This window comes from Dama dama, chromosome 13 (assembly GCF_033118175.1).
Source record: "Dama dama isolate Ldn47 chromosome 13, ASM3311817v1, whole genome shotgun sequence".
Classification (NCBI taxonomy): domain Eukaryota; kingdom Metazoa; phylum Chordata; class Mammalia; order Artiodactyla; family Cervidae; genus Dama; species Dama dama.
The window spans coordinates 55,361,758-55,375,028 of NC_083693.1; the positions used below are offsets into that span (position 1 = coordinate 55,361,758).

The 13,271-nt window shown below is 33.8% G+C and overlaps 1 protein-coding gene across 1 annotated transcript in view; it reads left to right on the top strand.

Moving 5' to 3' along the window:
- MIPOL1 (mirror-image polydactyly 1) overlaps positions 1-13,271 on the top strand; it is a 259,816-nt gene that overhangs the window by 56,703 nt on the left and 189,842 nt on the right. The window contains exon 7 of the mRNA XM_061159190.1: positions 7,653-7,782. Coding sequence (XP_061015173.1) covers positions 7,653-7,782 — 130 coding nt within the window. The remainder of the gene's footprint in view (positions 1-7,652; positions 7,783-13,271) is intronic.

A 13,271-nucleotide genomic window follows, 5' to 3' on the forward strand; every position in this document is an offset into this window, starting at 1 on the left:
ACATACTTTTAAGAAATAATGCACATTCTCTGTATATATGATGAGCATTGAACTTCCCAGGTGGCACTAGAGGTATTGGTAGGTGTTGAAAGAGGTGCAGGCTCAATCCCTGGGTCAGGAAGATCCCTGGAGGAAGGCATGATAACCCACTCCAGTATTTTTGCCTGGAGAACCTCATGAACAGAGGAGCCTGGCAGTTACACGCCATAGGTTCACAAAGAGTTGGACACGAGTAAAGCAACTTAGCATGCACGTGTGCATAATGTGTGTTAATAAAATATGCTAGTCTTTAAACTAAAACTTAAATGCTATAACAGTGTTAATATAATGATACACTACATATATCTCTGTTGCATATTTATTAATTTGGAAGAAAAAAGGATTTCAAGAATATGGCTAGTTATTTCAGATTAAAACAAAAAAGGTTCATATCTGTGAAATGCAGCAGGTAGAAATATTGATAGAATGCAAATTACATTACTGTCTTTGGCTGTAGAATCCTTTGAGTATTAAAATTGTAATGAGTGCTAGGTCAAATAATGCTTACAGGTAGAGTATGGCCAATTTTATAACCTCCCTCCCTAGAAAAGTTTGTATTTTTCTGGAAACAACAAATTGAACATGAAAAAGCAAAAACCATTATACATAACAATAACTAACAATTGGAAATATTTTACTAAGTATGGCATGCTATGGGCTTTAGCGTGAATCAAACGTTTGAGAGCTTATCATGCAATTTGGGTATTTAAAACAAAAATAACAAAAGACTTCTCAAAAAATGATTCCTGACTTTTTCCATATGTTTAATGAATTCTAAAGCGGAAAATGTTTAGGTAACAATTATATTTTACAGAATTTTCCCATTGGTATCTATTAAAATTTAAAGTGTATATTCTGTGCAGAAAATAGGTTAAATACCCCTTAAAATTATATTTCAAAAGTGTTGATTTTAATACTTCAGGGATAAGCTTATCTCTTTCACATTAAAAATTGTAGCTAGTATCAGATATATTGAAGGTTTGAATGTAAAGATCACATTTTTAGGAAGTGTTTTATAAAAGTGAAAGTGAAGTTGCTCAGTTGTGTCCAACTCTTTGTGACCCCGTGGACTGTAGCCCACCAGGCTCCTCCATCCATGGGATTCTCCAGGCAAGAATACTGGAGTGGGTTGCCATTTCCTTCTCCAAGTGTTTTATATAGTCTGCATTATTTGTACTAAATACATGTATGTAATGATGACAGGTTTTGCCAGAAAGTTGCTGTTTTATAGTTTTGCTCCTTAAACTTAGTATTTTGTATAATTTTCTAATTACTCTTTGGCATTTTCTATACTCTTGGGAAGTATAAATTTATAGCAAGTTTACAGAGGAAAATTTTAAAACATAGTAAAAAACTTAAAAAGCTGATTTTTAATGTAGTAATCATACTTCTAGGAATTTTCCTAAGTCATTGTCTATGTACATACATAAAGATTTGTGTAGAAAGATGTTCATTACAGTGTTGTTCATATAGTGAATAATTGGAAATGGTGTAAAATCTTATTTTAGGAGAATCCTGGTCCAGTCAAATATGTCATGTCCCTATGATAAAAGTCTATTCTATTCTATTTTATACCTTTGAAGAATACTAAAGAATATGAAAACATGTTCTATTTATCTTAAATATACCTGAAAGTTATAAAACTATGCAAAATATTTCTTTCTCCACATTTTTACAGTGAGTGTATATTATTTTTCAATCAAAAAAAGGTTATTTACAGAATAATCATGTAAAATGTTGAACATTTATTCCAGTTTTAGAAAAGTAATATTCTGGTTTATTAAAGAAGTTCTGAAGAAATAAGTTGAATTCAGCAATGTAATGCCAAGAACAGAACCATCAAACTACTTGAAGTATGTTGGTTAGTTCCCTACTGGTGTGTGGTATTTACCACCTGTTTAATTTACAATAAACAACTTATGCCAAGAAAGAGAAATTATAAATTTTAAGGAAGTTAAGACATAGTGTAATATTTGTGGTTCTAGAATGTATACATATTGTGATTTCATAAATATTATCTGCAAGGAATTCATTTAACCTCATGTAAAGCAATAGTAAAAAATATTCATACAATATGAAATTTGGTAACGTTTAACCAAACTATTACCTATATTTATTGCTTAGAATTTTGGAACTTGAATTAGTGATTATTTTATATCTTTCAAATTCAAATCCTAATGATTTCTTCTTCCCTTTCTGCAGTTCAGCCTTTTCTATTTAAATAACTACCTTGAGGATGTTAATGGATTCTTTTTCCTGGGAAATGTCTGTCTTCCAAATTATGTTATTTAGAGAATTATGATTTGATGTTTAAACTAGAATGTTTTCCAATAAACCGTCTTACTTCTACTGTATTTTAAAAGTAGTTTGAGGAGTGTAGAATGTGGGCTTGTCAATAGACTTGGGTTCTACTAAGAAAATATGTACTCTGTCTTGACTCAATAAACTCATACTTAGTATGGTTCAGCTTCTTCATATTTACATTTGCCCATATTAGAAAACAATTAGCTTACTAAACAAATTTGAGTATTTGGGGGTGGGGACTGGGGTGATCCTCTCTGAATCTTTCTCATTTGACTAAGAATTATAGGATATTTGATAACCATGTTTAAAAATGGAGATATCCAAATATTATTGTAAACACCCAATGATTTGTTTTACCTACAATACAAGTATTTTACTTGGTTGGCTTACATAGTAGCTAATAATATTTGTTAATGTAATTTAACTGCTGTGAACCTTTACTGAACAAATATTGAAATTTATTCAAGTCAAAGAAAGAGAATCTCTAATGACTTTTGTTAAAGCTTCTATTTAATAGTTAAGGAGAAAAGTTTGTATGACATACGAGATGCAATTAACAGTAGATTTTACATTTAATAAAAAGAAAGAAGCATACGTATTTGCTTTATTCATTCCATCATAATTTGCATTAGAGCTGTGGGTGTTTAATGAGCAAATTCCAACTAAAATGCTATATTGATTTTCTAGTGAACTTTGTAATAGTCATCTACCTTGGAAAAGCTCTGTGTTTACAATTAAGTTTTCTTTACTAAAAATGTTTGAGAGTTGCATATTGATTCTTTAAAAGTACTGAATTCTAGAAAAAGAATCAGGTTTTTCATAATCAACAAATTTCACATATAACCTAGTATAGTTGTTGAAATTATCATTTTGTAATACTTTACTTTTGGAAAACTTTTCGTAACATGTATAAAATGCATAACCAGATGTTGTGTGTGTGTGTGTTTTATGGTATTTTAAATTTTAACCTTAGAATATTCCTTTAAATGCACACATTATTTATTTAGAATTGATACAGCATTATAGAGGGAAAAAACGTTTTCTGTTTATCACATAGGACCAAATAAACTCTTGATGTAAAGCATTTATCCTTAAGCATAGAGATAGTGAAAGTCACTCGTAGTGACTGATAGTGAAAGTCAGTCGTGTCTGACTCTTTGCAACCTCATGGACTATACAGTCCATGGAATTCTCCAGGCCAGAATATTGGAGTGGGTAGCCTTTCCCTTGCAGGGGATCTTCCCAACCCAGGGATCGAACCCAGGTCTCCTGCATTGCAGGCAGATTCTCTACCAGCTGAGCTACAAGGGAAGCCCAATAATGTATTAAGTAAGTATGCTATTTACCTCATTAAATTTTAATAAAGTAGAATTAAGCCACTGAAATAATGTTCTAATGTAACAGTAAGTTGGGAATTGCTGAGGCAAGCCGTAAATATCAGGAAGCAAACTAAAGACAGGAGGGCATGAAAGAATTTGATGGTCATAAGGCAACCAAGTATGTTAAGTAAGTCTATGGAGATGTTGAATATAAAAGTTAATATTTGGGAACTCTGGGGTTTTCATGTTGTCATTTAGTCACTAAGTCATGTCTGACTCTTATGACCCCTTGAACTGTAATCCATCAGGCTCCTCTGTCCATGGGATTTCCCAGGCAAGCTTACTGGAGTGGGTTGCCATTTCCTTCTCCAAACTAGACATTAAAAGCCCTTAATAGTCACAGCCTTACCTTTTCAATCAAGTGTTATTGTATATAAAGTAGAACACAGCTTACATTAAATGTCACTTTATAAAGATCTCATCACAGTATACAGAAGTGATAGAAGCCTGTTGGCATTAAAAATTTAGTGAATAGTGCTTTGGGACTTTCCAGGTGGAGCTAAGTGGTAAAGAACTCGCCTGCCACTGCAGGAGACATAAGAGGTTCAATCCTTGGATCAGGAAGATCCCCTGGAGGAGGGCATGGCAGCCCGCTCCAATATTCTTGGCTGGAGAATCCCATGGACTGTGGAGCCTGGTGGGCTACAGTCCATAGGGTGGCAAAGAGTTGGACAAGACTAAAGTGATTTCGCATGCACACAAATTGTGTTTTGACCTTTTGCTATGCCAGAATATTACGGGCAGTAACACATTCATGTTAATTGGTACCTAGGTCACTGTTTGGCATCATTTTATTCATCTTATCTGACCCACAAATTAGAAGTATTTTATAATGTAAAAATTTAAAAATAGAATATCATATTTTGTACAAACGTGTCTTTATAGTATACTGTATAATATAGAATGTGTTCTGAGTAAAATCTTACTCAATTCCCATTTGTACTTTTTCCATATCAATGAAAAAGCCTAAAAGGTAAGCAATTTTGAAGTGACTATAGATAGCAATGGTCCAAATTAATCAAAATCACATTTTTAATGTGTCTAGAAATGAAGCTAAATTGTGAGACTGTGGGTTGAAGGTGATGATGGCATGGTAATGGTGGCATGGAATGGTAATGGTGACATCGGAATAATGTTTGTTGAGAATCCACTTTATATGACCAAGAGCTTTTATATATCATCTCATTTAATTTTCCCTAATAACCGTAAATGATGGTATTCTATTCATTTTATACACCTGAACTGTGACTAAAATAATTTAAGAAATATAAAAAAAAAAACAAGTTGCCTAACTTTATGGTGATAACACCTTGGGTCTGAATCAAAGCCCATATTCTTCATAATATATCATATTGTTTTCTCTAAGCTGTTTATATCCTTTCTGGGATTGTATACAACTAACTAGAGATTGTATACAACTAATAGGGGAAAATAAAACTCACTATTGTGTACTACATTATAGGCAAAGGTTTTTTCAAAACAGTGTGATGAATTGATGCATACAAGCAGAATAGTATGGCCACAAATAAGCACTTAACAGTAATGATGTAGACTTTAAAAATATATGAAAATTGTACTGGAAAGTAGTAGGTCTTCCAAAAGCTAGGTTTATAGCAAGAATTTCTTAACTTTATCTAAACTGTTGTTTAAAAGCATTCGATTTTATGTATGTGGATATCCAATTGTTCTAGCACAATTTGTTATGTAGTTTGCTTATCCATTCATCTGTTACTAGAAATCTGGGGTGTTTCTGAGTTTTTACTATTGTAAATAAAGATGCCATGAATATTTGTGTTTAAGTCTTTGCATGGACATAATCTTTAATTTTTCTTGGATAAATACTTTTGAGTGGAGTAGCTGAATCTTATGGTAGATGTATGTTTACTTTTTTAAGAAACTACAAAATGTGATTATACTATCTTACATTCTACAGGAAGTGTATAAGTGGTCCAGGCACTTTTTTGTTTTTTACATCCTTGCCAACATCTTATATCAATCTTTCCTATAAGTCATCGTAATAAGTTTGTAAGTTGACCCTTGAACAAAACCGATTTAAACTCCACAGACCACCTATACATGTAATTTTTTTCCAATAAATACTCACTGCAGTACTGTACTGCATGATCTGTGGTTCTGTGTGGATACAGAGGACCAACTGTAAAGTTATACACAGATTTTTGTCTTAAGTAGTTAGGGGGAGGGTACCTCTAACTCCCATATTGTTCAAGGGTCAACTGTCTATGATGGCTATCTCATAGTTTTAATTTACATTTCTCTGATGACTGAACATGTTGAACACCTTTTCTTGTGCTTATTACCATCAGTATATCTGATAAAAAGTCTTCAAGTTTTTTCCCAATTTTAATTGTTTCTTTTCCTTATTATGTACTGAATGTACTGAAATGTCATTTATTTAAAAAGATCTTTCCTGACCACTCTTTCTGAAATAGTCTGCTGTAATTCACATGTACCAAATCACTCTCTTTTCTGTGAGTTTTCCTTTAAAACAATATGTCTCCATACCTACCTATCTAATTTTTGGTCTGTTTTTCTCACTACTGTCTGTTTTCTTGTAATGGAATGTGTACTGCAGGGTGATAAGGACTTCTAGGACCACTATATTCATATGACTTAAAACTGGATTGATGACTGCCACAGGAACTATATAAATATTTGATGAATTAATTAATTTATTGAATATTTATCTTGCCTCAGGCTCAGCTTCTTAGAAATGGTTGTGCCTTTTGTTTTACCATTGCATGTTCCATTTTACACTCTATTATGGAAAAGATATAGTTGATTTTTTTCTCAGGGTTTCTCTTTTACTGCTTATAATTTAAGTAATATAAAAGTGACTATCTTGATTAAAAGTATATTAATCTATGACAAATGTTGGTACAAAGCTCAGTATTCTGTGACCTAAAGCAATGTTTCAAATGTCTTTCCCAAGTTTATTTTGTGGTTTGACACTATAAATAAATGTGCTTCAGTGATATAAGTATTTGAGCCCCTTTCTAAAACTACAGTGATATTTTAGGTTATGTAAGATTTCAAGTAGAAATTCAGCTTGAGAAATGACAATTTCAGATAACATATAAGCTCCTTCGATAGTGCTGCATAAATTTAAATGAAGTCGTTTGTATTGTAATCAATATAAATGGTGCCTCTGGAGATGTGCCATGCTAAACTAGCACAACTCTGCCCCCATGTATTCGCCTCTTTCCTCTTCTTTCATCATCGTACTGAGGTAACTACTGTCCTGAACTTCGTGTTTATCATTTTCATGTTCATTTTAATATTTTTACTAATTGTGTCAATCCACAATGGTTAGATTTGCTTTATTTTGCAACTTTCTGTATTTTTCAGATTTTCATTTTTGAGATTTGTCCATTTGTCTATAGTTAATTCATTTTAAATGCTGCATTGTATTCCACTTTTAATGTATAGAAATTTATTCCTGCTCCAGTTATTCTACATTAGGTTATTTGTAAGTTTTTGTTACTATATAATGTTGAAATAAACATTTTTATACATGCCTCCTAAACATTTTTATACTTCTTTCCTTGTGCTCATGTGCAAGAATTTCTCATGTGCTTCATACCAAAGAGGAGATTAGCCAGGTTATAAACGAGGCACAGCTTCAGCATTGCCAAATTGCTCTTCAGATGGTTGTAGAAATATATATGCCTATCTGCAATATATTTGAGGATTTCTGTTATTTTACAAGCTCAATATTTTTTATTATTTAATGTTTTAATTTTTGATTTTATGGGTATGAAATGGTATCTCACTTTTGCAGTAGCTTTAAAATGTTTTCTCAAGTGACTAATTGACGTTAATTCAGTTGAATAAAAGAAATTTTTATTTTTGCTAAAAGTATGCATTTTCTTTTGTATTCTCAAATTAATTTTGAATTATGTATTTTGGTAGCTCTGGTTGAAGAGGTGTATCTTGCACAGAAAGAACGTGATGAAGCTATTATGTCTCGACTGCAGTTAGCCAATGATGAGAGAGATGAAGCAATTGCACGAGCCAAGGATATGGAAATGTCTCTAAAATTGTACGTATGCTTGTAAAGCCACATATGGCATCAGGAGCATATGTAAAGTGCGTGAATTATGTGATGTTTACATGTTCAAAAACGTTACAATTACAGTGGTAAATTCGATATCCCCAGTCTTTTTTTTTAGAACTTTTGTCATACTAGTAGTTTTCAGTCACTAAAGGAAAGGCAGAGAGGGAGGAAGGAAGGGAAACACTCAGTGAAGTGACTTTATTTCTTCACAGTGCTGTTGTTGACGTCCTTACTCTGCTTTCTTCTGTGACTCCTCTTTTCTTCCTCTCCTTCTTATTATCTCCTTCTTGGTTTATTTCAGCTCTCTGGGTTCTTTTACTGCTTTCTGCTTGCTGTGCCCATTTATAGTCTCCAGTACTTTTTACTTCTTTTAGTTGTGAGTCTTAAACTTAATGACTGAAATAGGGTTGAGCCTGAGAATCTACATTTTTAACAGCAATCCAGGTGATTCTGATATAAGTAAATACTGGACCACACTTAGAGAAACTTGGGTCAGGAAGATCCCCTGGAGAAGGGATTGGCTACCCATTCTAGTATTCTTGCCTGGAGAATCCCATGGACAGAGGAGCCTGTCAGGTCATAGTCCACAGGGTCGCAGACACGACCTAGCAACTAACACTTTAACTTTTTTAGAGAAACAGTGCACTGGAAAGAAGTACTTCAATTTTAATGTGCACTCCAATCATGGGGGAATATTGTTAAAATGCAGATTCTTGATAGATAGGTCTGGAGCAGGGCCTGAGATTCTGCCTTTTGCCAAGCTCCCAGATCATGCAAATGATGCTAATCTAAGAAGTCCCCTTTGGGTAGAAAGGCCCTAGAGCATCTAGAAATGTATTACTTGCAAGATAGATAGACTACAATAATCTAGTATTTTATGTTGATCCCTCCATATACTTATTGAATGTTTCTTTTGCCCAGCGTTGTTCTAGACTCTCTGAGGGATCACAGTCAAATACTAATTAAAATGTGGTGGGAAGTTCCCTAGCAGTCTGGTGGTTAGGACTCTATGCTTCCGTTGCAGGAGGCACATGTTTGATCCCTGGGTGGGGATCTAAGATCCCACAAGCCACATGGTATGGGCAAAAAAAGCCAAAAAGGTACCAAAAAAGTGGTGATTTATTTGACAGCACGCATTAAATAATTAATATTGCAGTGCTCAAGTTGTGACTATATAGCATGATTTGGTTTTTGTTTATACTAAAGGCTTTTTTTGAAGGCTCATTCAAAAAGTAGATAGACTTATTATAAACATTCAATTCATTGACAAATAAAAATAAAGGAAAAAATATTAGCTGAATTCTACACTGCCTACTCCCAAAAAACTATCTTTATCAATAGGGAAACATTATTCCAAACATTTTTCTTTGCTTATATAAACTACTGTCTGGAAGGATAGATGGTTGATGATTGAATAGATGCTTGCAACGTGCTAAGTTGCTTAAGTTGCATCAGTTGTATCCAACTCTTTGCAGCCCTATGGACTGTAGCCCGTCTGATTGCTCTCCGTGTAGTTCTCCAGGCAAGAATACTGGAGTGGCTTACCATTTCCTTCTTCAGAGGATCTTCCTGACCCAGGGATTGAACCTGCATCTCCTGTGTCTCCTGCATCACAGGCAGATTCTTTACCACTGAGCCACTAGGGAAGCCCAATAGAATTAATTTGATAAAAATTAGTTCATTTTCTACATTCTGTTTTATATGAGAGGCATTATATTATTGAGGTGAAGAACATAGATTCCACACCCAGTTACCTGTCTTGGAATTTTGACTCTTTTGCTTCCTAGCTGTACAACCATGGACAAATTATTCAGTTTCTGGAATTACAAAATGTGGAAGTAGTGGCTGTTTTTATATTGGTTGTTATGAGGACTAAATGATTTAATAAGTATTGAAAAATACTTGCAGCAGTTCTGTATAAATATTACTTGAATTTAAGAGTAATAATCAGTTGTGAAACTGAAGACAATTGTGAACCTGAGGCACTGTTTTCTCCCAGAGATCGAATCCAGGTCTCCTGCATTGCAGGCAGATCCTTAACCATTTGAGACACCACAGAAGCCCCATTTTCTCTCAGTAAGATATATTAATTCCCTAAAGATCCTTTTAAATTTAAGAAAAGAGACTGAAAAACATTAAGGTGTTAGAATCTCATCAATATATATATTTTTTTAATTAGTTGGAGGCTAATTACTTCACAACATTTCAGTGGGTTTTGTCATACATTGATATGAATCAGCCATAGATTTACACGTATTCCCCATCCCATCAATATTTTTTATGTAGTGTTTTACTTAAACAATTTTATTTGACTCAGCTGTGAAATAAATAATAAATTTAAACTCCTTTTTTTCTTTTTCTTTATGAATTCTACTTTCCGAAATTTTATAAAGTTACATTGGATACAATAGCCAAAGTGCTTCTCTGGGTTTAACCTTAATTTTATAGTTTAAAGAGTTAAGAATCATTGCTGGAACTTTTATCATACAGGCATTTTTACACCTGAGTTCTTTATTGTGGGAAATTCCTGGGTAGCCAAATTTCATTTTCAAATAGTCTTTTAAGGAAGGGTTTATAAATACTTTATTCTAAACTTTAATATGCTCCAGACTGGCTGTTTATTATCCTTATATTCAAAGTGGTTATGAATAAAATTCTTGGCTCAAGTATTTTTCATCCTAAACATTGTAAAAACTGTTACTGACTTTTCTGACATCAAATTTGTCTGAAAAGAAGTCTAGTGTCAATCATATTCCTTTTTTCCTCACTTAAAGGTAGTTTATTTTTTCCTGCCTGGGTACCAGAAGGATTTTCCTTTATTCTTGAAGTAGAACAACTTAATCAGGATGTTTGTGTTGATTATTAGGTAATAATATTTTTAGAATCACAGCATGCCTTTCTAAAGACTATTTGATTCTTCCTTTATTTCAGGGAAATTTTAGATTTTTTTATTTTTTTGGTTTTCTGTTTTAAAGCATTTGGTTATTATTATAGGCACTTTGGTCCTCATCTATTATCAATACAATAATTATTTTAATTCCTGTTTTTTATCTGTGCATTCATTGTGACAGTCTCAAGCCTTTCCTATATGTTAGTACTTCCAGTTTTACAATCCCAACGCCTGTTCTTTCTACTTCATTTATTAAATATTTGTCTGTTTATTTATTCTCAATGTTTCCTCAAGCTTTCTTTTCTTTCTTTTTAAAATTATACAAGTTTCAGATCTGTCCTTTAGTTTTCAGTTTTCCTCTTCATCTGCTCTTTTGTTTTGGCATCTTCTCTTTGAAATTTGTTTTATTGAATTCATGTTCTTATGCTTTTCTAGAATGCCAACCATTAATAGGTCAACCTCCTTCTTTCGCTTGGTCAGTGTTATCTTCTATATTGTGATCTATATCTCATCTGCATACTTTGTCGTGTGTTTGTGGTGAATTCATAGTTGACTTGCCATTTCTCTTTTATCTTGCTCATACTTAAATCGTCAAGAACTTTTATCTGTTCTGATATGGTGCAAAGGAATTTTCCTTGATAAATATTTCATATTATTTGACACCTGTTTGCCTTCCCCTCTGACTCTTGGCTGGGTATTGCTTCTGGGCCACCTTTCTACATTGCCCTAGGTCAGTGGGGGTAGTAGCAGAGGTTGGGAAGACCTCTTTGGGGTTGGATACCCATTTTGTTTGAGATTCTGTCCTCTGCTTGTGGAGTTTTGTTTGGTGTCTTGCACTGCACTGAGGGGCTACTCTGTCTCTTCTTGTGAATATCCTGATTCCATGGAGTAGTACTTTTGGGCTTTTATTTGTTATACCAGTGTAGTAAAAAAACAAAACAAAACAAAAAAACACGCAAACAAAATGGCCAGCCCTGATGATTTTTGCTTCATCTGTAAAGATTCTTAGTAATACAGAAAGATTTTCTTAACTTTTCTTTGGGCTGTCTACTCAACTCATTGGTCTCTTAAGGTTATTTCTGTGTGGTATTAGTGAAAAATTCCTAAGATTTGGTGAGGTCACTGTCTTTTCTGAATACCTATTTTCATGTGTAAAAAGAGAAGTTACTTGAACCTGTTCAAAATCCACCCTCCACCTTGTCCTTACTTTAAAAAATTACTACATGGTGTCCTGCTTCCTCTACAGTTTGATTAATTTTTATCTTCTGTTCAAGTGGTATGTGATGGGGTAGATGGATTTGTGTTCAGATTTCACTCCACTGTCTTTACTTGGACTTTTTTTAGAATAAACTTTTCATTTTAGAATACTTTCAGATTTACAGAAAGGTTGTGAGGATAATACAAAGTTTATATAACGCTCTCCCAGTTTCTTTTATTGCTACCATTTTGTATTACTATGATATACATGTCACAGGAGAGAAATCAGCATTGTTATACGACTATTTACTATAGGTCATACTTTATTCAGATTTCACTACTTTTCTCTAATGTCCTTTTTATTTTCCATGATCCTATCCAGGATTCCATAGGCATTTAGTTACTGTGTCTCCATTGCCTACTCTGGTCTGTGACATTTTCTCACTTTCCTTGTTTTTGATGATGTGACAGTTTTTTGGAGTACTGGTCAGGTATTTTATAGAATGTTTCTCAATGTCAGTTTTTCTGAAGTCTTTCTCATGGTTAGACTTGATGTATTGGTCTTATGGCACAAATAGTACAGACAGAAGTGAAATGCCATTTTTATCACATCATTTCAAGATTATATTCTGTCAACATGACTTTCAGCCAGGGATGTTAATTTTGGTCTCCCAATCAAGGTAGTGCTTGCCATGTTTCTTCATTGTAAAGTTACCCACATTCCTCTTTTATACTCTGCTCTTTGAAGCAGATTGCTAAAATGCAGCCTATACTCAATGGTGGGCTGGAGAGTGTGGGCTAGGAGGTTAAGTTTTTTTGGTTGTACTGGGTCTTCGCTGCGGCACGCAGGCTTCTCTAGGTGTGGTGCATGGGCTTAGTTGCCCTGCAGCATGTGGGGTCTTAGTTCCCTGACCAGAGATCCAGCCCTGCATAGGAAGGCAGATTCTTAACTGCTGAGCCACCAGGGAAGTCCTGGTTCATTGAGTTCTACCTTTCTTAGTGGAGAATATCTATATAAATTATTTGTGATTCTTCAATACAGGAGATTTTTATCCCTCATTTATGTGCTTAGTTATGTCAGTATGGACTCATTGATATTCATTTAATTAATACTTTGAGTTATAATCAAATTCTGTGTTATTTTGTTTCTTGGAGTGTTCCAGTTTTGACCATTGGAAACTCTTTCAGGTGATTCCTGTATGCCTTTGGCTTGTTCTCATCCTTTTGGTTTTTAAACATTTTCTTACTTTCTGGCACTATAAAACATGTAAAATGTTTTATAAAAGGGATGTGCCCACCCAGCAGTGACTCAGAATTCTCATTGCTCACCATCCTTGCCAGCATTTGTAATTGTCCTTTTTGTTTGGTTAAGTTTCCTATTTTAGGC